The sequence below is a fragment of the Truncatella angustata genome, assembly GCF_020726525.1.
Source record: "Truncatella angustata strain MPI-SDFR-AT-0073 chromosome Unknown BKA67scaffold_5, whole genome shotgun sequence".
In the NCBI taxonomy this organism is placed as follows: domain Eukaryota; kingdom Fungi; phylum Ascomycota; class Sordariomycetes; order Amphisphaeriales; family Sporocadaceae; genus Truncatella; species Truncatella angustata.
Window position 1 is genome coordinate 2,771,649 of NW_025763385.1, and position 27,944 is coordinate 2,799,592.

A 27,944-nucleotide genomic window follows, 5' to 3' on the forward strand; every position below is an offset into this window, starting at 1 on the left:
GAGGGATATTGGTTCTTAGTATCAGATTGCTCGAATCAGTTTAAAAACAAAAAGACAACCTTTTCTAACTTGTAAAAATAGATTGATGGAACAACAGTATCTTAAATACCATAAAAGAATGTTCCATAAAGCCCGCTTGTTCCAGAATAACGTACATACAAGCGGCAATTATCCTCTGTTGTAAATCAATCGTATAAGCAGACTGCATTAACCTAACCGTGCCCACCCACTTTCGCACGCACCCCCTTTTGCACGCCGATTTACCGACGTTTCCTCAAACACACTGATAGATAGATACAATAACTGCCAGCTATAACACCATGAAATCAATTTAAATAAACTATCTCTAGGTTATTTACGTGTCCGCTTTCGCGTGGAAGGTTGTATTTCGAGGAACGAGTCAATAAGGACTTGTTCATTGCGTTATAGCTTAGGCATCTTCCTTTTCAGCTTGTCTTGCGCTGGTTTGATCTCTGTAACACTAGCAAAGACCTTATTCGGGTCTTTTCTAACTGTTTGACGTTTATCAGGCTTGTGATTATCTAGTTCAGCTTGTAAATCGAGGTTTGCTTAACGTGTTGTTACTAGTTCTGCGAGCGCCATGTCAAGTAACTTAGCACATTTCCTAAGCAACTCCCTTACGTCTTTAGAAGTTTGCGAATGATTAATAGTAACGTCCCTAATTTGAAGTCGAAGGTCCTTACTATTATGAGGAGTAAACAGACCAATTTCAGCTAGATCTAACTCGTTTTGTGGTGTTATAAGTTAAGTGTTAAATAATAGTGGGAAGAACTTAGGGTCACTTAACACCATTAATTCATTTAAGGGGTAAATACCCGTTTTGGCCTAGCCGCTTTCGATAATTTGTTTTGTAAAAGTAAGGGCATAAGCTTTATTATAAGCTTTAAGCATCCGTTACTTGTTAACGGGCCTAATAACTTAAATACCACGGTATAGGCTTATTATCTTATAATAATAGGACTTTAACGATAAGAAGACCGTTTTGTTAAGTAATTAAAGCGCTTCGCTTGTATATGCTAGTAGGTATATCAAGGCAATCCTCTTCCTAAATGCCCTTAGCATGAACCCGGGTGTAACATAAGTATTATAGCCATCGAAGAGGAGCATCCTCCATAGGTTTAGGCAATCTAGGGACTCTTGTGGTCTGGTTTCTAGCTCGAAGACCTCTAACAACCATGACAGCGCCACTGCTGAGTTGGTCCAGCCTTTAGGGGTCGCTATATACTCAGCTTCCTCAAGATCCTTAGGTAACCATTGTGCTTGTAGTGTTGTTCCTCTTAGTATATACGTATTCGTTGTTTTCAACCCGATAGCGTTAATACTATGGATAACTAACATCCATCCAGTTACTGGGTTTTTCGCAACGCGTGAACGACGTGACTTAGACGTCCCGATGACTATGCCTTGACTTTGTTCGGCTTCTTATACACCTGTTTCATCCATATTATAGATGTCCTTTGGTAAGATCTTATAAGTGTCTTTGACCTATGATATATACGTGTAAAAGTCCTTTACGGTCTGTTTTTCAATGCCTTTGACCCTCTCAGCGTTAATTACACGTCTAACCTTAGTCTTTAAGTGTGGGTGGCGGCTAAAGAACTTGTATACCCAATTGTATCCAGGGGTGACCGTATCGTCGATTTCGCCGATACCAGTCATGATATTAGCCGTTATTTATCGCACCATATTCGAGCCCGGAGCGCGTTTACATAATTCCTCATGTAAAATCCATTGCTCAAGCTCTATTTCTTGCAATTTAGATAGGTTCTTTAACGTTTCGTAGGCTAAGGAATATGGTTACGACCCGTTAAGTCGTCGCGACAAAGTAGACCGTACGATACCGAAAGCTTTGGCTGCGCGCGTTATCGTTTCGCCGTTTCGAATCAAACTAATTGCTTTTGTTACATCGCGTTTATTTAGTTTACCCATATTGAAAATATCAAATCGATAGGATTACAATTGGTTAAGTTCTAGCATTTACAAGAAAAGCGTGGTGTTATTAACGCGTCGGAAGATCGGCGTGTAAAAGGGGGTGCGTGCGAAAGTGGGTGGGCACGGTTAGCATAATTCCCACCACTGGGCTTTCGCTTATGTCTAGACTAGAGTAGTCTAGGGCTGAACCGTGCTTTAGCGTTGATTATAGCGCCCCACTGGCGTCCGCCTCTGGGTCCTATTGGCGGGCGAGCTTATAACTATCAAGCGAAAAAGCTTAGCTTCTGCTAGCCTTCCAAGGTAACTATTAGACCACATAGATATCAAGTCCGAACTTCCTTTCTACTCTATTCTTTTCTGTGTCCGACCTTATGCCCCGCACCGCCGCTCGAGTCATTTCTGGTGACACGACTCCTGTCCAAAAAGTAGCCACCGCCGTCGAGGAGACTCATGAGGAGATTGTGATAGAACCACGTCACAATTGTTCGAATTTGCGCATAGGTAGAAGACCTTTAGGCTGGCGACATGAAGGTCGAATCTTCGCATTGGTGACCGCGTCAGAGAAGCGCCACTACAATCAGATGAGCAAAAGCAAGTCATAGGGGACTTTTCGAGAGAATTTCCAGCACCTATCTAGCGGAGACTTCGGAAATTAATGATGACCGAGGTGTTGTTCATAGACTCCAGAGCTACGACACTACGGCAGTCTATAGAAATTTCCAGCTTGCTTCCGCGGCGCCAGTGATACTCTTACGATTGCGTACTTTGAGACTGTGGTGGTTGTCAAAGTCTTCATTCAGCACACCGTGAGAGCTGCAGCCTTTTTGCGGGGTGAATGACGTTAGTGAGAAGCTCTTCTGACCGCCACGAACATCCGCCAAGATCGATGGTTGCAAAAGAAGCTCTTACAAGTTCTTGGTATCTATTCCTTTTTCTTTCCTTTTCATAGCGGGTCTTTCTAAGTTCCAGCCAAAAGAAAGGGAAATTATAGGGCACACCGTCCCTCCGATTCATATGGCAGCCAAGTTCCAGACTCTCTGCTCTTGACGTCCGTTGTGGCAGACTGATGTCTCCACCTTGACTACGGAAAAATTTCTGTTGCCCCTTGCCTATTATAAGATTATGCTATATATTAATAAGTTGAAGAAAATAAGCCATGTAGTAACGTTTGTTAATTCCATCATTCGTTTTCTACACATCTTCTCCCTTTTCAGACTCTGAAACCCTATCTAATCCCGTTCTAAATACTGGATTTTATAGTTTCAGTTTTATTAAGGGCGATAGGAGCGGTATGAAATATCGAAAAGAGCATGCCACAGAGTACGAGTACCACAACTAAATCAACTCTTCCGTCCGCTTCTCGGAAGGTTGAGCAACACCATGCAACTACACTCAGTGGCAAATGCTCGATACACTGTTACTACTTTCCTTAATCCAGCTAAGGAATTTTCCATGATACACAATATTGATTTAGATCTAAATGACGGGCCTTTGAAGTAAACCGTATAATAAAGGTTCTTTGGAGTAGTATTGTAGTTAATGTACAGCTTTGTCTATTGTATTTTACTGCTTTATTTAATGATGTCTTTATACCACCTAGGAGAGAGTTCACTAACTTGGACGATTTTATCGAACTTAACTATTTAATGTTTCCTATCGCTTTTTATAAAGAGATTAATAAATCTGTGCTTTTTTTTAAACATCTATAATTAGAATATCTCTATATAAATACGTTTACTCTTTATTCTTAATTATCGTTTATAATCTTTATTATATAATGTTTAAGGTTATTACAATACGTTTACGTCTAGCGTACTATTAGGCTAATAAGCCAAAAGTGTATATTACGGAGGTTATTTATAATAACGTAATTACATTATATATAACCGAGGGGCGTTACACTTATACTGTAACGAATACCTTAGAATAATCTAGAATAATCTTATTAATCCATTAGATTAATAATTACTTAAATTATAAGTCGTAATGAATTTTATGGCAATATGGATGACTATAGATGTCCACAGCGTACGGAGAGCACTCCGTACACTAAGGCGACGAGCTCGCGGATCACCGACCTTAAGAAGTGGTGATCACGTGACTAGGCCAGTAGGTATATACCCACTTTCTATACACCGATTTCTCTTTTATACTCTCAGACTTTTATATACTACTTAACAGTACTTATACTATCATTTTACGCCTAGAGCGTTACACTTACGATCCTATGCTTATACGAGCACCGTATTCGCTATCCTATGCTCTAGTAGATTTAGGCTCTTCCTTTTAGTGTATTACACTAAACCTTCATTATAACAGTCCTCTATATTAATTGTAGAAACTGTTATAAATTTATAATAACTATAAAAGTAAATAAAAGTAAGAGAACTCTAATGACGAAACTATTATAAAGTAGTTTCGCTTAAATAAAGAAAAAAGTATAAAAACCACTAAAGCTTTTACTAACCTTATAACGGATAACTCTATAAGTATTAACCGTATAATAACGGTAATGTTATAATACTTATAACGGGGCTATAAGATATAACAAGTATATAAACAGATCTCTTTAACTTATACTTAGAATAGCTTTTAAGACAAGATATATTACAAGCTTATATTAACTTTATAATTCGTAACGTTATAAGCTTATTGTCTTATACTAGTGTTATTAACTCTTATAGCTTAGTATTAACCGTACTTATACTCTTATAAGTAAGATATACGTTTAAACGTTAATTTCTTACTTAATAAAATGTTATATTAATATACTTAATATAGTTTATAAGCGAGCTAGCCACTTAAGGAAGCTAGCCACGCTAATTAACATAATATATAATTTAACCTTTTACCTTTATTTTCATCATTACTTCTAAATAACTTTAATTAATAAAGAAGCTTAATTAATCTTTATTATTTAAGTTATTGAAAAAAATCTAACATTAAGCGTATAACGCGTCGTAACGATATATATAGTCCCTCGTTTAACGCTTATAACGCGAATACGCGGTATTTAACCTCGACGCGATACCCGACTTAAAAATCAAATTCTTATAAAACTAGAAGAGGATACGATTATTAAAAGGATAATTAAGCTAGATTCCTAAGTATTCCCTCCTTAGTTAAGCGTTATAAAAGATATAACGAATCGATTATTACGCGACCGCGACGCGTTACGCGTCGGGAAGAACTAGGCCTTTAACTTCGTTAAGCGATAATTATAACTCAAAACGGTATTTAGTCGTAAGTACGACTATTCTAAGGCTTTATACGAAGATCTAGAACTTATCCAAGGTTAGTTCGACCTCGTACGTAATATAATCGCGAAATACGGGGTTATAAATACGGATATTTATAACTTCGATAAGACCGGGTTTATAATAAGACAAATCACCTTATCGATAGTCGTTATTAACTCCGAAAGGAAAGGCAAACCTAAGCTAGCTTAGCCTAGTAATTAAGAATAAGTTACGGTTATTTAAGGCGTTAATTCGTAAGGCTAAACGGTCTTATCGTATATTATCGTTAAAGGCAAATACTACCTCTTATCTTAGTACGAAAATAACTTAATACCGAAGAATTAAAAAGTCGTTATTAGCCCGAATGGTTAAATTATTAATAAACTAACTATAAATTAGCTAAAATACTTTAACGCGTATATAAAAAGCCGGAAATTAAGTATATACTAGCTTTTAATCCTTAACGGCTATGAGAGCTATTATTCGGATACTTTTAAATAGTATTATAAAGAGAATAACATTCTTATATTTTATATACTTGCTTATTTATCTTATATCCTTTAGCCATTAGATATAACATGTTTTATACCTCTTAAGAAAGCGTATAACGCGTAAATTAAACGTCTTATCCGAGCCCGGATTTCTTATATTACGAAAGAGGACTTCCTCCCGGCGTTTTACGAAGCATTCGAGAAGAGTATAACCGAAAGCAATATCCGCGTAAGCTTCGAGGGAGCTGGACTTATCCCTCTAAGCCCGGAAGTAGTGATATCGAAGCTAGATATGAAATTATAAACGCTAATGTCTTCTCGGCCCCTTACGCGAGAAACCCGACCTTAGGCTTCGAGGACACCGAACAACCTAATCGAGGCTACTTTACAATCTGAATTTATTAAATCTCGGATCGCTAACTATTAAAATAGCTCTCTAACCTTAATTTACGAAGCTATCGACCAATTCGCGAAAGGAGCGTATAGGATTATACACCGGATGGCCCTCTTCTAAGCCGAGGTGACTGAATTACAAGAGGCAAATACGGTTATTAGTAAGCGACGTAAGGCTAAAAAAACACGTATTCGGCTTAGAGGATCACTTAATATACAAGATATAGAAGATTTACAGGACTAAAAAGACGTTATATAGCAAGTATAATAAGAAATACGTGAAAACGGTAATGGTTCGGGTCGGGGACCGGCGCGCTAACGACGTTATAAAGTGTACGGGAAGCCCGGGCATAACGTAAGAACCTGTCAGATTGAAATAAAATTATCTAGGCAAGAGTATTCAGAGTAGTTTTAATTAATTTACGGCGTTATAGTTGCGAAATTCAGTTAAATTACGTATTATGCTAATTAGCGTGGCTAGCTTCCTTAGGTGGCTAGCTCGCTTATGAACTACGTTATTATAAAAACTAATAATAAAGTATAAAAAGACTTTGAAATAATCGTTATTATTAATCTGATCTTAAGAAGGGTCGTTAATACCTTTAGCTAAATTAGCTCGGTGATTAATTATATAATACTCGGGCTTTATTATTATTATTATTAAATACGCCGTAAGACTCTAAGTCCCTCGGTACCTCTCCGGATTACATCGTACGGTAAACCTTGCCTTAAAGGCTAGACAAAACCCGTACGCTTCGTGTGCTCTACGCCCTAATGGCGTTTACACTATAGTGTTTATATTACGACGTTAGTTCTCACCTAACTAACGTAACTACCCCTGAAAAGACTGGCTATCCCCTATATAGGATAGTCTCCCCGTTTATAATAGCCACCGGACTAAAACCTTCGACACTTCTAGGATTAACGTAGCCGCGGCAAGGTCGCGGCGTGTATTTAGCTTTACTAGAGCTATAAAGCCTCTTAAGCGCGCTTGAGCCTCTTCTAATAGCCTACAATGGAGGAATACGTGTCCGACTGTTTCGGGGGCTACGCTATAACGGCAAAGGGACTCGGGCTTTATTTAAGGCTAATTAAAGCCCGTAAAGTTATTAAATTATATTAACTAGTCTTAATCCTTTTAAATTAAATACTAACGGGTTATTATAATTATAAGTAAAAGGTAATAATATGTTTAACTTTAATATAAATCTTAAGAAAGAGGGAGAGTTTCCTTAGCATTTTAAAGCTAGACAAGGGCATTTTATTATTCGGCCGGCCAGAGCCTAAGCTATAAACGGTACATTATCTTTTAGAAAAGTTGCGTTTTGGAAGTCTCTTCGCTTGTGAGCTATGTAGAGTTACCTAGCAGATACGTTCTGCTCCCTTGGAATTTTCTTAGTGCTCGGGGTAGTAGGGCCGCTTGGCTTCCTCGGAGCGCGAAAGAAAGGAGCTCCATTGTGTATAGCCCCGGGGGCGAAAGCGGACGTGTCAGGCGGCTCACCTATAGACGTTGTCATTCGAATCGAAAAGATTTTCAAATGCCAAGAGATATTAGGGATATACTTTAAACGCGTCACTAGATAGGTTCATTCTCTAGTTGCGCCCTAACAGCGCGGCGCCAAGAAAAGTAGTTGTGGTTGGGGCCGATTTTGACTACAAATTGTATCAGTCAGAACCCTGCCTTACTCAATTGTGTCAATCCCCCGTAGTGGGGTAGGATTAGTTCCTGAGCCTAGCAGCCAAAACACTAGGGTCTCTGGTGATGAGTATTAGCACTGGTGCAACGAAGGGGAGCTGAATTATGACATGCGTGACCCGATTCAGTTCTGGCATGATAATCACTTCAAATACCCTCGTCTTTCCCGCATGGCTCTTGATTTCTTTTAGCGGTTCAAGCCATGAGTTCAGAGTGTGAGCGGCTTTTTCGGCTGCTGGCAGGCTAATGACGACCAAACGACAGGATCTAGACTCTGTTATGGTGTCTACTTGCTTAATTTTGAGGTCGCGGTATCGGGCTGCGCTGCTCAAGAGGATTGATCCTCTGATGTTGTCTATGGAAGAGGAACTAGGTCTTAAGAAACATGCTGAGGCACAAGTCATAGAAGCCGCTAAGTGGCTTAGGCTGGAGGAAGCTGACTACAATGACAATGATACATTAGTGTCTGTTAAGGCTGATGACCTTGATGTAGAGATGGCAGATAGCTGCGTCGATGATTCCGAGAGGGATAATATTATTGCGTCGGTCGAATAATTATACCGTGTCGATCAACGATAATCAACCAAACCGCGAACCCAACAAAACCCAACCAAAATTGTGCGGTTAGTTGGCCAACCAAACGACTTATCGTGATAACCGGGTTTGATTATGTCATCAACCATCGTGAAATTCGGCCTTGGTTTGGTTTGGTGGGCTCGGGTTGGTTGTTCAGAGCCTTGCGTAGCCTCTTATAGCGACGATGGCAGCTGTGCGAGGTGGACAAGCGCCACTACTCCATCACTCTGTTTCCGCACGCCTTATTTATCACTTCGCAAACGCTGCCGAGGTATCCAACCATGGGGTTGTCGTGGCAGTAAGCCCCTCGCGGAGGTCCATTAGCGCAGTACAAAGAGATCAAGTTGATGCGTAAGGATCCCCCGATGTGTTAAATGTTGGCACTGGAGAGTTATACTGACTCGATCGACACATGGTTTATACAAACATGAAAGAAGCGCCTAACCTAGAAATTTGTGGAAACTTTAAATGTTGCATATACCATTCGTTACTCATCGATAATATGTAATAAGTTGCCTAGCTAGAATTTTGGACAAGTGCAATGACGAACGAATTCGATGCAGCTATATTTGACACAGTTTCAAAGTTCAAGTAAGCTCTCAAGCAATCCTTTAGAGGAAAAGATTCCTGTGAGTATGCCAAGTTGTTACTATAATACCCTGAACGAGCTCCTTGGATTATTACTTGAAGAGGATAAACCTAAGTGACGAATCTAATTCTAGACTGACCCTTGTATTGATGGGGTCACTCATCTGGTCGACTTGTCCACTAGTTTGCATAACGTTTAGTGGCGTGTCCAGAGTGATCTTGCCCTTAATGTACCCGCTCTACGCACGCCCACACTTACACTAGCGGAGATCGGAAGACATCAGCGACAAGCGAAGTGATTATAATAGACCCACTACCACGATGACAAGGCTCACCATGCCATTCACGCGCGGTTCTCTAGTACTGGCAAGGGTGTTCTTCTAGCGAGAATTCTTATTACAAGTTGGTACCACTAGATCTCAACACATAGAGAAGAGTGCCGATCCCTGCATCGCGGTATTCGGAAGTAATAGCGACAACCGAGTCATCCATATTATACAGCCATGTCTTGCTACAATGAAGCCGAGAGAACGGCCGATATACGTAACCTTATCTCCATACTACTCCGCACTCCTCCATACTCCTCCGCATGCTGAAAGAATAGGCGATAGCAACAATCCTTTATGACATCTGGGGAAATTATCTCCACATTACCCCAAAGCCATTATCCATAGCTCCTAACTACCAGGGACGCTTATGTCCAATATGCCAATGCTATTCGTCACATGTTATACAGGATGGTCTACCTGCAGCTTCCCTGCTGACTTGTGGACCCCTAGTCGGGTCGGATTCGCTTTCATGGTTCTGTTGCGAGCCAAAGCATTAGCACAGCTTGTCACATTGGCAACGGCTAGAATTCGTCCTCCAAGCTCGGTCTACGCGACTCAACGTATAAAATACTCTGCCTTCGCAGCACTATCCCCTCATCACTCTTGACTCATCGTCCTTTTCATCATACGGCACCGATCTGAAATAAGCCTGCTGCACGCGACAAGATTATTTTCATTGCGTAAATCCCCTTAAGCATGGGTCTGTTGATCAAGAAGCCCGAGGGTGTGTCCGGGAAGACATGGCCAGCCATCGCCATAGGAATGTTCGTTGCCGTTGGAGGTATTTTGTTTGGGTATGTAGATTTACCCAGGTTGCTTCCCCAGTAGAACTCTTGTCTCATGTCGAACAGATATGACACCGGTACGATCAGTGGTATTCTAGCCATGCCTTATTGGCAAAGTTTGTTTTCTACTGGTTATGTCAATAGTAGTGGCAATCCTGATGTCACGGCATCCCAGTCTGCTACAATCGTCTCAATTCTCTCAGCTGGTACTTTCTTTGGAGCCCTGGGCGCAGCACCTGTCGCCGACGCTATTGGTCGCCGCTTTGGCTTGATAGCATCAACTGTGGTTTTTATGCTAGGCGTTATCCTTCAGACTGCTGCCACAGCTATTCCTCTATTCCTTGGTGGGCGCTTCCTTGCCGGTTTTGGAGTTGGACTGATCTCGGCGATGAGTAAGTCAACATTAGGATACCAGCACTTCTTGATTCCAGCTAACACAAACAAAAGTACCGCTTTATCAATCTGAAACTGCTCCAAAATGGTTGCGCGGTGTGATCGTTGGCTCTTATCAGTTAGCTATCACTATCGGGCTACTACTTGCTTCAATTGTCAACAATGGAACCCACGATCGACAGGATACTGGGTCTTACCGCATCCCTATCGCAGTGCAGTTCGCCTGGGCCATCATTCTCATTGTTGGATTGCTGATCCTCCCCGAGACCCCACGATATCACATCAAGAATAGCAATCTTAAGGCTGCCGCCAAAGCCCTTGCGAGAATTAGACGACTCGATGAGAGCCATATTGCTATTACGGAGGAAATTGCCGAGATCCAGGCCAACCATGAATACGAGCTAACATTAGGGGCAGTCACATACCTAGATTGTTTCAAAGGAAACCTTCTAAAGCGTCTCCTCACTGGCTGTCTGCTCCAGAGTCTACAACAGCTCACCGGTATCAACTTCATCTTCTATTACGGGAACCAGTTCTTCCAAAACTCCGGCTTTACCAACTCTTTCGTTATCAGCTTGATTACCAATTGCGTCAATGTAGGCTCGACGTTGCCTGGCCTATACGCCATAGACAAATGGGGACGACGACCAGTTCTTCTGTGGGGTGCAATCGGGATGTGCGTATCGCAGTTTATCGTTGCGATCGTTGGGACAACAACTACCAGTCAAGACTCTGTTGGTAACATCATCGTGCATAACGTCGAAGCCCAAAAGGCAGCCATTGCCTTTATCTGCATTTATATTTTCTTCTTTGCAGCGTCGTGGGGTCCGATCGCCTGGTATGTCATGCATTCACATTTTCCTTTTCCTGTGCCTCCCTTCCGGTTAGTGGCTAAAAAGAAATAGGGTTGTCACCGGTGAGATCTTTCCGCTCAAAGTCCGCGCCAAGTCGCTGTCTATCACCACAGCGTCGAACTGGATGTTGAACTGGGCCATTGCATACAGCACCCCATATCTCGTTAATTACGGCCCTGGCAGTGCGAATCTACAATCCAAGATCTTTTTCGTGTGGGGAGGTTGCTGCTTCATTTGCATCGCGTTTGTGTACTTTATGATTTATGAAACGAAGGGGCTCACGTTAGAGCAAATAGATGAATTGTATGCCGAGGTCAGCGACGCGAGGCAAAGCATCACTTGGGTTCCTACCATCACCTTCTCTGAACTCAAGAAAGAGGCTGGCGAAAAGGAGCATGGGGCTGTGGAAGTCGAGAAGCATGAAGATACGACGTAGGACCGTCGGGGCGAGCAATAGTCTGTTGTCACCTGCTCATTAGGTCGAAAGACTTGCAAACGAGCTGGCAAGAGAAAACACACGACCAATGGCTTGTCATACTCCTCACAACGTCTGCACTACCGTGCATTCATGCCCTCTCTCCACGGAACTCCCGAAGCATATCCTTAGCTTCATACACCATAGTCGATAAAGAAACCGATAGTGGTTGTAGAGTCTGAGTGTCGCGCTGATTTCAATGATCTCTTTCCTCTGGTTGAGAAAAACTTAAAAAATGCGTATTGCCAATGACTGCGCCAACCTTTGAAAAGAGCGCAGAGACACGCATTCGCTGCATCCGAGTCTGACACATAAGGATCGAGGCTTCTATGGAAGCATTTCCGTTTTGATCCTTGAGCCGAGCTGACGGCACAATTGAGTGGGCCAGCAACAGCAGCTCAACGATAGCCCATGTGTTGCCGAAGCCCGTAGTCGTGTTCTCACCTAAAAGTCTCCCTTAGTCGATTACTGCATGCCTGCATTTAGTGCTGGAGTCATTGGCCTATGTACAATACTCATAGGCCCATAGCACATGAGTCAAAGTTCAAATGTTTGGAAAATTAAGTCGTCGAAGGTGCACACCCAAGGGTCTTACGCAATGAGCATAGCCTCAGAGCCGCTGGTGTGGATGGCAACAACCCTTCTTCACCCCACGATGCTACGTGCACACTGTCGCGTTCCTATTCAGTATTAATACAATACACCGATTTCCATCATTTCCGAAAGTTGATGCTCCCTCATCTTCCTGCCTTTTCAGATGTCACACGACTGGAAGTTCTCGCGTAGGCATATTAGTGGTTCGTGATCGTTTGTAGCCCCGAATGTTTAGCGATAAGTGGCCTGCGAGATGCTTCTGGCTCGTCGCTGCGCATTCAACAAACATCTCGAAATCATCTCAGTCCAAGCTTCTGCGAGGACGACGATGAAGCGCCAGACCACAGATTTATCATTGAAGCGACCTTGCGTTTCTCTGTGAAGAAGGAGGCCGGTTCCCGGAGGCAGCAGGGCTTCGCATCTCTCTCTCGTTTGTACTGGTGTGGCTACTAAAGATGAGCAGCAGATGCCAAAAAGTATGGCAATAGCAGGAAGATTTTGCGCACACATTGCGATGAGTTCGCTGTTGCAACACTGTAAAGTAGTGTCTAAAATCATGGAAGTTAAGAGGATTGAGCAAGCAAATGTGATTGTCATTAGGTAATAAAAGGCGGTATAACCGATTCGAGCTTATATATAAAGTACTATTTATAAGAGTATAAGTATGGAGAACACTAAACTATAAGAGCTAATAATAAAGGTATAAGATGACAAGCTTATAATGTTACGAATTATAAAGTTAATATGAGCTTATAATATGTATTATTTTAAAAGTTGTTTTTGCAGCAGTGTATACGGAAGACAACGAGAATGGCTCGTTGTCGCCAATTAATACTATTTTGGTTGTCGAACTCTACTTTCCACTCATTACTTATTGATCAGTCCACGACAGAGCCTGCGAGCTCATCATGAGGCCCATAACCAAGGGACGAAGACAGCGATCCTGGTTCAATATAGAAACTCTCATTCTTTCTCTGTTTTTTGTTGCCGCCAGACAGTGACGTGAAGTTGATCTTTGCGCAGCCAAAATCTGAAAGCCGCGTAGTCACTCCAAACCCGACCAGGACGTTCTTGCCGAGCTGCTCGTGGCGACAGCGATTGTCCGTTGCGCGCTAGCTAATTCAATGGCTCTTTCACTGTCCTAGGCAACCACCTCGGCCGGCTCGTTCTACGGCTCCACACAGTAGGCGTCAATCGTCTCAAGTCTGCTTATCGTTGCTTCTCTCATGTCTTCTGCAACTTGCTGCATCGGCGAGATGAAGCGGGTAAACATCCGAAACCCTGTCGTCCGCAGGGGATTGCTTCTTGGTAGTATATGGATGTCTACCCACAGGTTGATGGCCCGTTTGACAAAGCGACTGCGAGCTGGCATAACGCTCAACCTGCTCAGCACCGGACCACAGGACTTTCAAGTCGAGAATTTCTGAATATGGGATTTTAGCGATTCTTCGGCGATATACAAGCTGACAGATTCCTCAGCTCAACACCGTCTAATTCAGCAACCGCTCCTTTTTGTAGATCATGCTTCTCTGTCTCGGGAGAGGGCTTAAACATGCGGTGCTGTGTTGATCCAGGTCCGATCTCTCGACTGTCGAGCTCTTTCACTGGTCGCGTGCTATCCAACTCGGCTACGGCCGCATCGGGGCTCTCGAGCTCGAACATGCCTGACCCTGGCGTACCCGGCGATATACTGCTGTCATTGGTATACGGAGATGATAAGTCAACACCGAAGTATGCCGGCCCTTCAGTTTCCGCCGTACTCGGGCTACTGCGGGTTTGGCCTAAACTTTCAATGCCGAACTGATGAGGGTTTTGAATCTTATCAATCACCCGATGGACAAATCCGAGCCGCGATTGCTTGACCTTCCACTTCACAAATGATTTGAGAATAAGTTTGCATTTGATCTCACTATCCTAAGTGGCTATTAGCTAGTGCTTCTTTCGCGTCAGATCTATTTGCGGCCTACCACTTTGAGCCAAAGTGAAGACTCCTTGTTTGACTTGGGCGGCCTAGTCGAAATAGTCCAATAATCTCGGACCTCGACTCCTAATTGCGAGTAGACATGGGAGATCATACCGTTAGGTAGATCGAGGAAGCCGACTTTGCTGCCGAATTCCCCGGAGCCTACATCCTTGGGTAGTCTGAATTTTTCTGTTATGCTATACCATTGCCATGTATGGTGATGCTCCTCTGGCGGCGCCTCGGCAGGTGGCTTAATGGGGTGCCGCTCTTTGGTCAGAGAGCCTAGATCCATCAGATCATCATGGCTTTGCAGGAGCCGAAGCACGAGTGCCGGTGCGACGCCTGATGGAAGGGGTTCCGCAATCGTTATCTTGGCCATCCTGAGGCCTGGACTTGGTCGCCTTGTGGGCTGTGTTGAGAGGTAAAAGTGCGTGGTGCGTGGAGCGAACGTACTATCGAGATGTAGATTGATGCATTGAGATAACTATCTCCAATTAAGATTGACCAATCTTTGTGATTTATTAAAGCTGCGACGTGCTCTTGGTCGCAGAATAAGCTCTGCTAATACGTGTGTTCAAATTGATTGAATTGTTTCATCTAACTGCCTAACTGCGCCGGTCGCGCTTTCTAACTAACGTGGCTAGTCGCTGCTTCCAAGTCACGTGATTTCGGGGCAGGGGCTTTATAACATTAATCGCGCCGTTCTTATGTAACGCGCGGCGGACAAGGTGGTTAATAGGCTTACGGGTACCCGTGGTTATAAAATGTTACGGACCCGTAATAATAACAAATTAAGCTTAACGTTATTAGATTTTATAAGAAGTATATTAATATAACATTTATGACAGTTTCTACAGTTGATATAGAATACTGTTGTAGTAAAGGTCTGGTATGACGCACTGAAAGGAAGAGCCTGAATCTACTCGAGCATAGGATGGTGAATACGGTGCTCGCATAAGCGTGGGACCGCAAGTGTAACGCTCTAAGCGTGAAGTGATAGTATAGGTACTATCAAGTAGTATATAGAAGTCTGAGTCTACAAAAGAGAATATCGTTGTGCAGAAAGTGGGCATCTACCCACTGGCTAAGTCACGTGATCGTCACTCCCTAAGTTCGGTGATCCACGAGCCCGTTGCCTTAGTGTACGGAGTGCTCCCCGTACACTGTGGCCATCTACAGTCATCCATATTGCCACAACATTTTATTAAGTAAAATAATCCTTAGATTAATTATTAAATTAATAACTATTTATATAAAGTAAGAAATTTAACCCTTATTATATTTATTTATTCCTTTATTAATATTTTTAAAGCATTAAAAACGCGATGTTTATCGCTCTCAGAGCGTTTAGAGCCCGTCGCCTTATCGCTCTCAAAGTCGTATAAAGGGTCGTGCTTGTATTGCTCTTCAGGGTAGTGCGCACTACTGTTTAAGATCCAGCTAAAATGATGGAAGAAGATTAGTACTTGTAACAAGCTTCCATCCGCCAAACATAAACCTCAGATCTGATCCTAATACAGACCCACCACGACACTTTTTGAATGATCAGGGCCTGGACTGGCGTAAGTAAGTTAGGTGTGGCCGCCGTGAATTATTGGTCACTCAGCCACACTCCATACATTAACCTTGACTGTAGGTACCAAATATCTGAGCCGGACACGGCGCATTAAGTAAGTAACGGAGGTGCTCGATTCCAACTCTGCTCAAAAGAGACTGCTGAACTGGTGGCTGTGACAAAATCAGTATTACATGTACGGACAGGGGCATTAATGGTTCTAGAATACTGTGGTAGAACAAGCGTTAAAAACCTGCGCGTTCCCAAGCTTTGCCTTTTGCAAGTTGTTATAAGTGCAGCTTCTGGTCTTGTGCATGGGACCGGCATGCATTCTTCAAGGACTGAGAAAGAAGCGCCCCAAGATAACAAGTACTCTACATAATCCTCTCAGAAACCGTATTTAGGCCACGACTAGGTCAAATACTATACGCCCACTATAGGTCCATATTGTCGACCGCCCAAGAATGAGCATGCTGGGAAACCATTGCATATATCATCTGTTTAACAATGTCCCTTGGCTCATTTTGTATGCGTTCATTCTGATTCATGTTTTCATTGAAGCAGGATCGAAAACCGTGGCATCCCGCATTGGTGTCATGGCAGTTTTGCTGCGTCCCTGTCAGTTGCCGGGAGCACATTAAGGGTTCCCTGGCGGGACTCAAATCGCTCCGCGTTGCGTCGACGGACAATACTGTCTAAAAAACCCACCGTCGTGATTTGAATGATCGGTAACTTAGTTTGATTTAGCCGTGGTCTCGCGGTACTTGGTAGTAAAGTCTGTCCTGCTTTGAACCCGTCAAGCTCGACGGCATCCGCAAACGCTAATTACATGGCCTTGCTCCGTTCATACTCGGTCCCAACCATATTAACAGCTTGTTCTGCTTCTTTTAATATCGTAATATATAAATGACTGTCTCCGAATGCCTATATAAGAATCCGATGAGGATCTTTTAGTCAGTGTATGGTAGCAGCTTTGAGGGAAGGAGTGATAATGCAGCCATTTTCAGTGCGTCTATTACCGATGACCCTGACGCACTCCAGCGAACCTTCTTTCTCTAATACCTGCTCCTGTACATGTTGGAACCTATCAGTAAGAACAAGGACGCCGACGTGCTTTTGTTTCGCTAAAACTTGTAACATCGGAATGAATTTGCGATGGATGGCCACCTCGACACGCGATAATCTCACATAATGCCTCATATTTTCTACTGTCACCAATTTCTTCATAGAGTAGTGCTGCTCGTACTTAGTAGGAAAGCTTTAGTCGAGCAACCTAGCGGCCCGCTGAATAAAGTTCGTAATGTAAAAACTTTTCCATTAGCCTGCGGCAACTCATTCTCATGGGCCTTTTGGCAGAACAGAACATTAGTGTCCACTGCGGCTAGCGTTTTGTCTGTATTAACAAGCAGCGTTGGACGGAAGGGAACGGGCACAGCATCAAGTGTCTCTCCCGTCCCACCATCCATTGTATATATCTCGAATAACAGAGCTTGTAGGCGGATAGCCGCGCGTTCAATACCATCGCTCGATATCTCCGATCTTTGCACTACAATACAGGAATCGTTTAATGGCAAGAGTAAGCAAGGGAATAATTGTTGACTGAGCGTGCTTCCGACGTCGTCTCGATTCTGCCCAAGTCGCGATGTAAATAAACAGTCCAAGTCCCTTTAAGGTGAAGATTCCTCATTATATCCATATATGCTCCTCGGAACAACGATATCCTTCCTATCCTTTGGCTGCCGGTTCCTAGCTCCCAGCATGACTATAGAAAATGAGAGTCTTAGTAGTCATGAACCGGCCGTGCTCCATACTGCTGATCTAAAGGGGGACGGTGCCCCCAACTCAGCTCGCTTATCAAGATGACGAAAACGATTTCTGTATTGACTGTGCATTGCGGTCTCTGAGAGACTTAGTGCAGCCGATTATAGCCGCAAAACAGGCCAACAGTCCAGTGAAAACCCCTGACAGTCTTGAAATTAGTACTTCGATCCAAACCAACTGGGAGAATGCGCTCTCATAGCTGAAATCATCGCACTTTGGCACCCAACCACGTTGTGCCATACTGTATATGCCGAGGCTTGCCCGAAGTCGAACTTGTTTGTACAGCTCTCTCGGACTGCCTATCGACTCGCTAGAAAACTTCCTTCCGCATGTCAGGATAAGTATAAATTGCCTTAGCTAGCTAAGCTGGAGTTCGTTTAGACACAAATGGTCGAAGCCTATTCCGGCGCTAAGACTATGAATTTACATGTCGACCAATGTCGGAGGGATCGGCGGCGATGACAATCAACCTTTTAGGAGATAATTATGTTTTATTAAAATGATGTGTTTTTATTAAATAGTATTAAATTAAAAAGTCTAAGTAAAAATAAAAAATCAAGTAAAACTATAAACAAGGTTAAATCACTTAGTTAATTAATTATTTATAATATATTTAATAAATATTTATAAGAGCAAATAAATAATGATTATATATATAAGTACATAAGTTTAAATCTTATTTAAACTCTTTAGAAATAATTATTTCACATGTTTTACTTTTTCTTTATAATAAATCGCAATGACCTATCGCACTCTATACTGCTCTAACAGTTCACGAACCCGCTCAACGTTCAGCCCCTCATGAATTGTACCATCATAGGCTTTAAGACTTTTACCTTGGCACAGCGAGTTCAAAATGGCTTCCTCTGTCGCTTCAGCCGTCGCTACGAACAATGCATCGATGGAGCTGTGCACCACCGTCTCCACCGTCTGCGTTTCCACGTTTCGTCGAAACCCCGCGCCGCTAATCTGCCCCGCAGGCGCTGAGGGACGGCCTCCTACAGCACTACTAGTCTCTGGGGTTGGACGCTGCCAATCCTGTTTCATTGCAACTTGCGGCGCGCACTTTTTCGATGCCGAAAGAGCAATGATGATGTCACCTGAAGAGTTGTATCCCACACCTAAGCCACCAACAGCTGTTATACCTAGGGAAGCCCGGGCGGCAACGCGCTTTAGTTGATGCGGAAGCAGGGGAGCGTTTGTGATTACGCAAACAAGAATGCCTAGGTCTCTAATGTTAGTAATTCGTTCCAGGTCCTGTTCATCCTCCTGAATATTTTATGTCGCCTTTTCCGTCGACAGAGAACTTACTGCCTTCGGAACCCGTCCTCTCTGTGCGATCGGGTATGGCCTCAGGAGCACTACCCACCTGTCCCTTCTCAAGTTCGTCGCGCAGCAGCAATTTACCGACAGGCACGCCGCCAATGTGTAGCATTGATTTCTGACCAAAGTTCGTTTGAACCAGAACGCCAACAACAAAATCATCTTCATCACTTCCGCTGGGCACGAGACGACTGCTTGTGCCGGTGCCACCCTTGTGGCCTAAACAGAGCATACCAGCACCACCGCCGTATCCTCCTTCTGATACATGTTGTCGAGTCTCAGCATCCTTGATTGCCTCCACAACCTGATCGTGGGTTAACGTTGATTTCAAGTCGTAAATGTCAGTGTTCATGCCGCCCCAAGTCTCGCCGACCACAGGCCAGCCATGATGATTGTAACCCGATTCGGCGTCCTCTTTGAGCCGACGAGATGTCTCCCAGCTGTGATTAGTGAGAGCTTGGTAAACCGCGCCGCAGGACATGGAGTCGGTGAAAGCAATCGGCTATTCATGTAAGTCAATAACTCCTCAATCAAGATCAAGTCCCAGGAGGAACCTACCGAGCTCGTGAATCCCCAATCCTGAATGAAATGGGTTCCCGTCATCTCACCGCCGCCGTTCAATGTGTGAATCGCTGCATATGATGGCTGAAGTCGCGTTTTCTCCGCGCCGCGTGGATAGATCAGCGTGACGCCTACGTGTATCCCTTGATCTTCATCGTGGATCGTCTTTTGACCAACCTGTACACCAGGCACGTCGAATATTGAATTCTTTGCGCCAGGAGTGTAGTAGCCCGGGCCATAGCCGAGATCGCGGATGTGGGGGCGAGCCATCACAACGTACTAGGTTACTGCTGCGGCACTGCTGGAGTTCGGTGGAGCTGAAGAATTGAATCAGAGTAACGTTATGGTTGACATATTAGACCAGCCACGTTCAAATGCTGACGCAGTCATGAATATATATTGCACTCCAATATGCGGTTCATTGCCGTGTACGACACCTTACAGCCCCGTAAAATGACAAACGCTAACTCCCTGCTCCTCCTCATCCATATGAATCATTATGAGTAGTGCGCTCACACTAGCAATAAGGTTAGTTAGTTGTGTACAGCCTAATATTAGTTTAACCGTAGTGCAGTTGTGCAGCCAAGCTGCTAAGCACTTTTCAAATGCGGGTCAACCGACCCTACTCTAGTAGCATTTCCACTGCAGAACGGTCAACTTCAGCTTACATAGAATAACTTCCGCACCACACACTAGATTAGTGAAACAACATTGACATCATCAGCATTGAAGCTAGCGATGGACCTGGACTTGATTGATACATATCATAAGCGCAAATGAAAGGAAAAGATCTCGTCTCTCTAGCTAATGAAGTGATCCGGCAACCGGCGAGAAGGACATGCACTGAGCTCTGCAAGGATCGGAGAGAGCTAAAACAACCATCCGTTGCGTGAAGTGACAAAGGCATTCAACGCAGCTCTTCCACGCAACCTGAGCGGCGTAAGTCTTGTGCGAGAATAACAAAAGCAGGTGGTGATGCCTCATCGCTTTGGACAAGCATGCGGTGGTGGACGATTCGAATGCAAACTGCGCAAGAGCCTTTGGCGCCTCGAATAAGTTATCGGTTTCAACTTGGGATCTCATATCGTCAGGCAAAATCAGAATTTCGGACTTTCGTTCCTCATAGATCTCGGAGAATATAAACTCCCAGTTAATAACCTGCAAATTACACGTGATTTGATTAGAAGGCGCATAATATCGCCGCCGTACTGGAACAACAAATTTTCATTGGAATACTTCATACTAAAAGTCATTTGCTGGATTGCTAACGTATACGAAGTTCGAATTATTCTTAGTGCCATCCTCATTACGCACTCTAGGAGTCGAGAGTCGTTCTACAGCGATTCATTTAGTTTTCCGTATTATTATCCATACATGCATGTAGTACTCCGTCTTGAGCCACACTCATTACTATTTTCTTCGAGTACTGGCGCGTATAAGTTGACTGCCTCAAAATCTGGTTTCTTAATGTTCTTGTTGCTGATCTGGTGGGGCACAAGGAAAATTAGCGACACCCAAGTCTGCCGAGGCAGCAGCGTGCGATGTTGTATCTTTAGACAGGCGATTCAATTGCAGCTTCTCGGAACCAACTAGGTTAGGCTAGTTGCGTTGTAATGATTCGTAACTGGCCCGAGGCTGGTTTAAGCTGGTTCGGTCGTTAGTGACCCCACGCTATAGGTGGAACAAATGGGTAGGGAGATTCTACTCCGTACGGATCTCACAGTGTCCGTATGGCCGGATACTGCTGACGGTTGCCCGCACGCTTTTCCGTCCCTGTCAAATGTTCATAAACTATCCAATTGGCACCCTCAAGTTGCATGAAAACTGTTCGAACCGCATATACAAACTTGCCTTTGCACTGTCAGCCTTCGCCATGATTGAAACAGCGATTCGCCACAGTCCCGAATTGGCGCGGGGACCACTGAAGCATGAGACGCTTACAGAATCCCCAATTCTAACACTGGATGAGATGATCAGGCGGCGGGCGTATGAGTTACAAGATAGTCCCTCATTATGCTATCCCAACCAAGGGTTGCTTGACTTTGAAGTTCACAGTGCTCGCAGCATAGACAGTTATGCAGACGCTGCTGCTCAAAAGTTACAGGCTTTGGGATTGCCAGCTATCGTAAGGAACCCATACGGACAAGACGCTATCCACTCAAAGATCTTGCTCGACTAATAAATAATGACGTGCAGGACCCTTCAGCTGAACAACTGCCTGTGGTCGGAATTTTGGCTCAGTCTGGTCTGCATTTTGTTATCACAATCATTGCGCTGAACCGTCTCGGATACACAGCCTTCTTGATATCAACACGGCTCGCCAGCCCGGCAGTTGTGCAACTACTCGAGTTGACCAATTGCAACACAATCCTCACTACACCCAATTCCGACAAAGTTCTGGATGAGGTTTCTCAGACACGAGGCATAAAACGTTTCCCGATGTTGGCGCAATCTGACTATTACGGGGTGCAGGCCCCGCGCTATTCACGAGGATACAACGCCAAGCAGGAGAGCAGCAAGATAGCAGTCATCTTACACTCCTCAGGGTCGACTGGATTGCCAAAGCCAATATTCCTGTCCAACCGCGCATGCATCGGGTCGTTTGCGGTGAATATGGACATGAAAGGGCTCCTGACAAGTCCCTTGTTCCACTCGCATGGTTTCTACGAAGTATTCAGGGCGATATACTCAAAGAAACCCTTGTACCTCGCAAATTACTCGTTACCTTTGACGAGCCAGAATCTCTTGAGTATCCTCGATTATACGAAGCCTGAAATCTTCCACTGCGTTCCTTACATCATCAAGCTCTTGTCCGAAAGCGACGACGGCATTCAAGCCCTGGCCAAGGTAGGTATGGTACTTTTTGGCGGCAGCAGCTGTCCTGATGACTTGGGAGATGCACTCGTGAAGAAAGGGGTCAATCTTGTAGCCAACTACGGCGCGTGAGTACCACATCCCTCGCATTGACCTATATGGTGTCTAGTGAACCTCGATCAAGATCAAATGTTCATAGACGAATATGGTTGATAGCATTAAACATATACTGACGTGGATTTCAGGACTGAAACAGGGCGAATACTGAACTCAGCTCGACCGGTGGGGGACCTCTACTGGAACTATTTGCGCATACTTCCAGTTGCACGACCATATGTGGTGATGGATGAGATCGCGCCAGGCCTACACGAGTGCGTTGCTCTAGATGGGTTACCCTCTAAAAGCACCACTAACTCTAACGACCCACCTCGGTCATTTCGAACGCGAGATCTCTTTGCACCACACCCCACAGAACCTGGACTCTGGAAATACGTCTCTCGTCTCGATGACCGCTTCACCTTGGTGAATGGAGAGAAGGTCCTGCCACTACCAATCGAAGGCCGCATTCGCCAGGAGGAATTCGTGAAAGAGGCTGTTGTTTTTGGAGAAGGTAGATCCTATCCTGGCGTTTTGGTCATGAGAGCGGCTAGGGCGGCTGGTATCTCGGATGAGGGATATCTCGATCTGGTCTGGCCTGCGGTACAAGCCGCGAATGCCAAAGCCGAGACTTTTGCCCACATTCCCCGCGAGTTGATTGTGGTTCTCCCGGCCAACGCTGATTATCCTCAGACGGACAAGGGCACGTTTATCAGAGTACCCACTTACCAACGCTATGAAAATGAGATCAACGCGGCTTACGAAGAATACGAGAATGAAGAAGGTGGCACGCTGAAGCTCGCAGGGGCAGATCTTGAAGAATTTTTACGCAGCAAACTATACAAGCAGACTGGTGTAGAGCTACCGATCGAAGCAGACTTCTTCGCCTCCGGTATCGATAGTCTCCAGTGTATTCAAATGTGGAAAACGATTCGCAGTGAGCTGGATCTTGGTGGTCGTCACGAAGAATTAGGGCAAAACATCCTTTATGAGACGGGCACCATTCAAAAGCTTGCGCGCCGTATCCAGTCACTACAAGAAGGAACATCAATATCATCAGTCGATGAGCTGACAACTGTGCTGGAGTTGATTGACAAGTATTCAATCTTCACTCCGCACCGCGGTGGCATTGGGTCTCAGCCATCAAAAGAAGTCATTGTAGGCGCTTCTTTCCCCCGAGTTTGTGGTTTATGTCTATAAAGCGGCTAACAATCCTCTATCTAGTTACTGACTGGTGTCACTGGCGGCCTCGGAGCACATCTTCTTGCACAACTGGTTGCACTCCCGAATGTCTCAGCGGTATGGGCACTGGTGCGCGCAAATGACAGTGCGGCCGCACTGAACCGGATTCACGACGCTCTGTCGAGTCGTGGCCTCAATCTCGACCCTGAAGCTCAATCAAAGGTAGTCGCGATAGCGAGCGACATGAGCTCAGCCAACTTCGGACTCGACGAGACGCAACTTGCATCACTGAAGTCCAGCCTCACGTTGGCGATACATAGCGCTTGGGCCGTGAACTTTAATATACCCGTGCAAAGTTTCGAGGACCAACACATCAAGGCAACACACAACTTGATACAGTTTTGCCTGTCTACAGAAACTTCAAACCCAGCGCGGTTCTTCTTCTGCTCCTCGGTAGCAGCAGCAGGTGGGACACCTAAGCCTGCGGTGGTGGCAGAGGGCCCAGTCCTTCAACCTGAATATGCACTGAGCCACGGTTATGGCCGCTCGAAGTATGTTGCGGAGCACATTACTCTCAATGCTGCCAGAAACTTCAACGCGCCTGCGAGAGTCCTGCGCATTGGGCAACTAGTGGGCGATACAAGTAATGGTGAATGGAACACGACAGAGGGCATACCATTGATGATACAAACCGCCGTCACACTCGGGGCACTACCAGAACTTGAAGAGGTGAGTAACACGATCGTCTACATGTCACTCCTTGCTCGACGGTATTGACATTTTGTGACAGGAAATGAGCTGGCTACCAGTGGATTTTGCTGCTTCCGGCATAATAGATCTAAGTGGTGTGAAACCAAAATCCCCTCTCAGAACTCTCAGCGACGTTATCTTCGATACTGATCTAGTATACCATGTAATCAACCCTCATCGCTTCCATTGGACTCGCAACCTGCTGCCGTCGCTTAAGCAGTCGGGTCTAGATTTTCAGTCTCTTCCGACGGAGGAATGGATGGAAAAGCTGAGGAGCTCTGACAAAGACCCTGCCAAGAACCCCCCAATAAAGCTGTTGGACTGGTTCGAAGGCAAATACGGCGCAGGGGCGCGCGCTCGGCCCAGCGGAAGTTTGACACACCAAACTGACGCAACACAGCGCGATAGCGAAACGCTGCGCAATGTTCCTGATGTTACAGACGTCAAATTTGTTCAACTACTAATCCAGAAGTTACGTGAACGATGGGATAAACAATAAGTTAACATATATACATCTTCACGATCGAAGAGCTAGGCTTGGTAATAAAGAGATTTCAATGTTATTTAATATCTTAGATTTATTATATTAGCGGGGCTTACTTCCTAGATTTAGCGCTCCGTAGTGGTCCCCATCTAGTGAGTCTCCAGCGGATTCAACGCTTAAGTGCCTAAAGACAGTTCTGCCCTCAGCTAGGAGCGGACCGTTTCAGCTGGCCATACAAATCAAGCGGGCGAAGACTTTAGGTAGCGACATCCGTACTAGTGAGAACGAGTTTCCCCGGCAATCTCTCGAGTCAAAAGTAGCTTGGTAAAAATGCTCATCTACGATATATAGACTACATAAGATATTCCCAATCCGAAGATGTTTAAATATGTGCAGCAAAAATAACAGAACTTCCCATGACCGGTGCGTAATTCTTGACAGCGACTGGACGGAGACCGGTACGCTCGAGGATAGAATCCCATCGTGTTGCGGTCCGTTCGGCGGCACCAAACAGGGTGTACATCTGGAGATCAAGGCCTGCAGGCCACACATGAGGACCCTGATCGGCGAGGACAATCTCGTCAATCAACACCCGTGAGTCGGCTGACATGGCGGGCACGATGTTGGACAGAATCTGCACTGCCTTCTCATCGTCCCAGTTGTGTAGGATCGCTCTCAGGTAATAGTATTTGGCTCCTGCAAAATCACAAGTAGTCAGTAACTCATGCGGCCGGTAGAACTGGGAGGACCGTAGAAAGCGTATAACATACCTTTCACGGGCTGAGCACTGAAGAAATCATGTGCCTGGAACTCAACACCTCTAATACCTGGATTGCTGTTCACAGTTTCTTCGCGATCCTGAATCACAACCCGACCAGCAAGCTCGGGATATTCAGATACTAGGCGTCCTGCCTGCTGGCCTGTGTTGCCACCGATATCCACAAGAACCGGCCCCTTATTAACGCTACTTACAGACTCATCAAGCGGAATCACGTCCAAGGAGTTGCCCTCTTTGGGAACACCCATGAGGCTCTGAAAGTCCTTGAGGAGATCTGGGTTCTGCTTGAGCCAGGGGAAAAGGCCTAGTTTCGTATCAAGGCCTTTCTGGAACGCTGTCCTCTCGACCTGATTCTGGTAGCCGGTCTCCTTCAGAAAATCCGGAAGAGCCTGGAATGAAGGGTTGCTGACGGCGTGGAAAAATCGCATGGGGCTCTCGATACGAGGGTCCGCCAAGGCATGCGTTGTCTTCCGGGCGACGAAGCGATCAGGCTCAGCCTCGGCTACGAGACGGTTCGCAACCAAGTAGCGGAGGATACGGCTCAGAAACAACGGGTCAGCCTTGTTATCCTTGACCAAGTCCTCTGCAGAAAGAGGCGCTTCGCTCTCGGCGAGAGCCTTGAAAATGCCGAGATCAGCGCCAATCTTGATTAGCGCTGTGAGTCGACCCTAAATTGGGGAACCGCGTTGGTACTCGTGATTGAAATACGCTATGAGAAAGAGATAATACGGGATACTTACAGCGTTGACAATGCGCAGCATGGTGTCGTATGGTGTCTCGAGCTCCTCCGCCGACTCGTGTAGAGAAGACATCAAGCGGTGCCTGGTGGATTCGTCGAGAACCGAAGACTGAGAGCTCTCAGAAGACTTCAGCAGCTCTGCCAAAGTCTTCGTTGGGGATTTTTCCTCCCCGCAATTGATTAATTATCTGGTATGTCCATTGGTTTAGCTGTTGGTGTGGCGGTTGGTGTGACCATTAGTTTGGCCATTGGTGACATCATTAGTGACATGGCCATTTGGCTCAGCAACACCTCCAAACGACCTATTCGCAGTCCTAGCCTCGCCATTCAGGTATGAAAGTGAATCGTGCATTGTAAATTTGACCTGAGCCTTCTTGGCAGCTCTCAATCCTAATTCGCCGCACTCCAAACGAGGGGCCAGACCGTCAATAGAGTCAAGAGCAAAGTTATCGATATCGAGTGAGTCCTCGGGCCGAACCATGCGACGTCCCTTGAGTGTCTTTAGGATCGACTGCTCCTCGGGCGTCAATTTCTTCTCGACCTCATCGTGAAGCTTTTCATTGCTCTCATCATATGCGTCGCCATCGACACCTAGAATCTTGAGCTTGTTAACAAGGGCTTCCTTTTCTTCAAACGAGACGTGAGCGAAAGCCTTGAAGCAGAATTCCACTGTCTTGGAGATTTCCGCCTCTGTCAATTTGCCCTTGGCGTCTGCATCAACCTGACCTTGGATGACTGTAATGAAGAAGATTAGAACTTGATATAATTACGCAGTGTGACCCGGTTAACAAGAACTTACTAGGTCTAAACAGGTCGAACGCTCTCTCAAAATTCTCCTCGTCGAAATCGTTGATGACGGGTTGATCATGGGATCTGATCTGCTTTAACGCACTAGACACGACAACCAGATTTGCTCGTCCGCGCCCGAGAGAGAACTTATAACGGCTGGAACGGTTTACACGTTATATACGGCCTTAAGGTGCTTCTTTAAGTTGTTAATAATCGAAAACATCTCGTTTTATATCGGGTTAGAATTAATCCTAAATTAATTCTCAAGGTATAAAGGCCACTTACTTTATAACATAGGTATTTACTGTTAACCTTTATACGATAATAGAGTTTACCGACTCTAACGATAACTCTACCCATTTATAAACAAGTAAGTACCCGTAATGGATCGATTTAGAATTTATTCACAGTTTAATGAAAACTCACTTCGTCGGTTTCGTACCCGGGTAAGCGAAGGCGTCTAACGTTACCGTTAGCGTTGTTTAAGTATTAGACGTACTTGGGCTAAAACAGTTCGCATTAATGCTAGGATTAATTCCAAATCGATTCTAGTTAACTTACGATTCTTTTATACGACATTTTCTTCTTTACTTCTTAAATAATTTTATAAGCTACTAGTTCTATTGTTGTTATTCGTAAAAGGGTATTTAAATGTTTATAATAAAGTGGAAGGTAGGGTAAAGATCGATTCAAAAATGATTTAAAATTAATTAGCGGGGTTAT

The 27,944-nt window shown here is 44.7% G+C and overlaps 5 protein-coding genes across 5 annotated transcripts; 2 read left to right on the top strand and 3 right to left on the bottom strand.

Moving 5' to 3' along the window:
* The first annotated feature begins 9,814 nt into the window (after positions 1 to 9,814).
* Positions 9,815 to 11,927, top strand: BKA67DRAFT_647283 (general substrate transporter). The gene is made up of 4 exons (XM_046105948.1): positions 9,815 to 10,059; positions 10,117 to 10,442; positions 10,498 to 11,281; positions 11,349 to 11,927. The coding sequence occupies exons 1-4, from the start codon at positions 9,962 to 9,964 to the stop codon at positions 11,731 to 11,733; spliced, it is 1,593 nt and encodes a 530-aa protein (XP_045957637.1). The 5' UTR covers positions 9,815 to 9,961; the 3' UTR covers positions 11,734 to 11,927.
* Positions 11,928 to 13,803: 1,876 nt separating this feature from the next.
* BKA67DRAFT_537045 (uncharacterized protein) lies at positions 13,804 to 14,708 on the bottom strand (the record flags this gene model as incomplete). Its single annotated transcript, XM_046100250.1, has 2 exons — positions 13,804 to 14,280; positions 14,334 to 14,708. 2 exons carry the CDS (start codon positions 14,706 to 14,708, stop codon positions 13,804 to 13,806), a joined length of 852 nt encoding a protein of 283 aa, XP_045957638.1.
* Positions 14,709 to 18,328: 3,620 nt separating this feature from the next.
* On the bottom strand, positions 18,329 to 20,154 carry BKA67DRAFT_569267 (peptidase family S58-domain-containing protein). Its single transcript, XM_046103105.1, has 3 exons — positions 19,587 to 20,154; positions 19,017 to 19,530; positions 18,329 to 18,928 (listed from the first exon to the last, which is right to left on the bottom strand). Exons 1-3 carry the CDS (start codon positions 19,857 to 19,859, stop codon positions 18,450 to 18,452), a joined length of 1,266 nt encoding a protein of 421 aa, XP_045957639.1. The 5' UTR covers positions 19,860 to 20,154; the 3' UTR covers positions 18,329 to 18,449.
* A 1,308-nt stretch (positions 20,155 to 21,462) lies between these two features.
* BKA67DRAFT_518762 (uncharacterized protein) lies at positions 21,463 to 24,930 on the top strand (the record flags this gene model as incomplete). Its single annotated transcript, XM_046098038.1, has 5 exons — positions 21,463 to 21,714; positions 21,786 to 22,531; positions 22,649 to 23,657; positions 23,724 to 24,410; positions 24,472 to 24,930. The coding sequence occupies 5 exons, from the start codon at positions 21,463 to 21,465 to the stop codon at positions 24,928 to 24,930; spliced, it is 3,153 nt and encodes a 1,050-aa protein (XP_045957640.1).
* Positions 24,798 to 27,340, bottom strand: BKA67DRAFT_678646 (O-methyltransferase-domain-containing protein; the record flags this gene model as incomplete). Its single annotated transcript, XM_046108857.1, has 5 exons — positions 24,798 to 25,611; positions 25,686 to 26,361; positions 26,434 to 26,598; positions 26,689 to 27,167; positions 27,232 to 27,340. Coding segments are annotated over 5 exons (1,743 nt in total), but the record flags the coding sequence as incomplete, so codon positions are not given.
* Positions 27,341 to 27,944: the final 604 nt, after the last annotated feature.

Coding starts and splice junctions, on each gene's coding strand:
- BKA67DRAFT_647283 (XM_046105948.1), top strand. CDS start 9,962: ATGGGTCTGTTGATCAAGAAGCCCGAGGGTGTGTCCGGGAAGACATGG. Junction 10,060..10,116: donor GTTGGAGGTATTTTGTTTGG/GTATGTAGATTT, acceptor CATGTCGAACAG/ATATGACACCGGTACGATCA. Junction 11,282..11,348: donor TCGTGGGGTCCGATCGCCTG/GTATGTCATGCA, acceptor AAAAAGAAATAG/GGTTGTCACCGGTGAGATCT.
- BKA67DRAFT_569267 (XM_046103105.1), bottom strand. CDS start 19,859: ATGGCTCGCCCCCACATCCGCGATCTCGGCTATGGCCCGGGCTACTAC. Junction 19,531..19,586: donor ATTGGGGATTCACGAGCTCG/GTAGGTTCCTCC, acceptor TTACATGAATAG/CCGATTGCTTTCACCGACTC. Junction 18,929..19,016: donor GAGGACGGGTTCCGAAGGCA/GTAAGTTCTCTG, acceptor TTAGAGACCTAG/GCATTCTTGTTTGCGTAATC.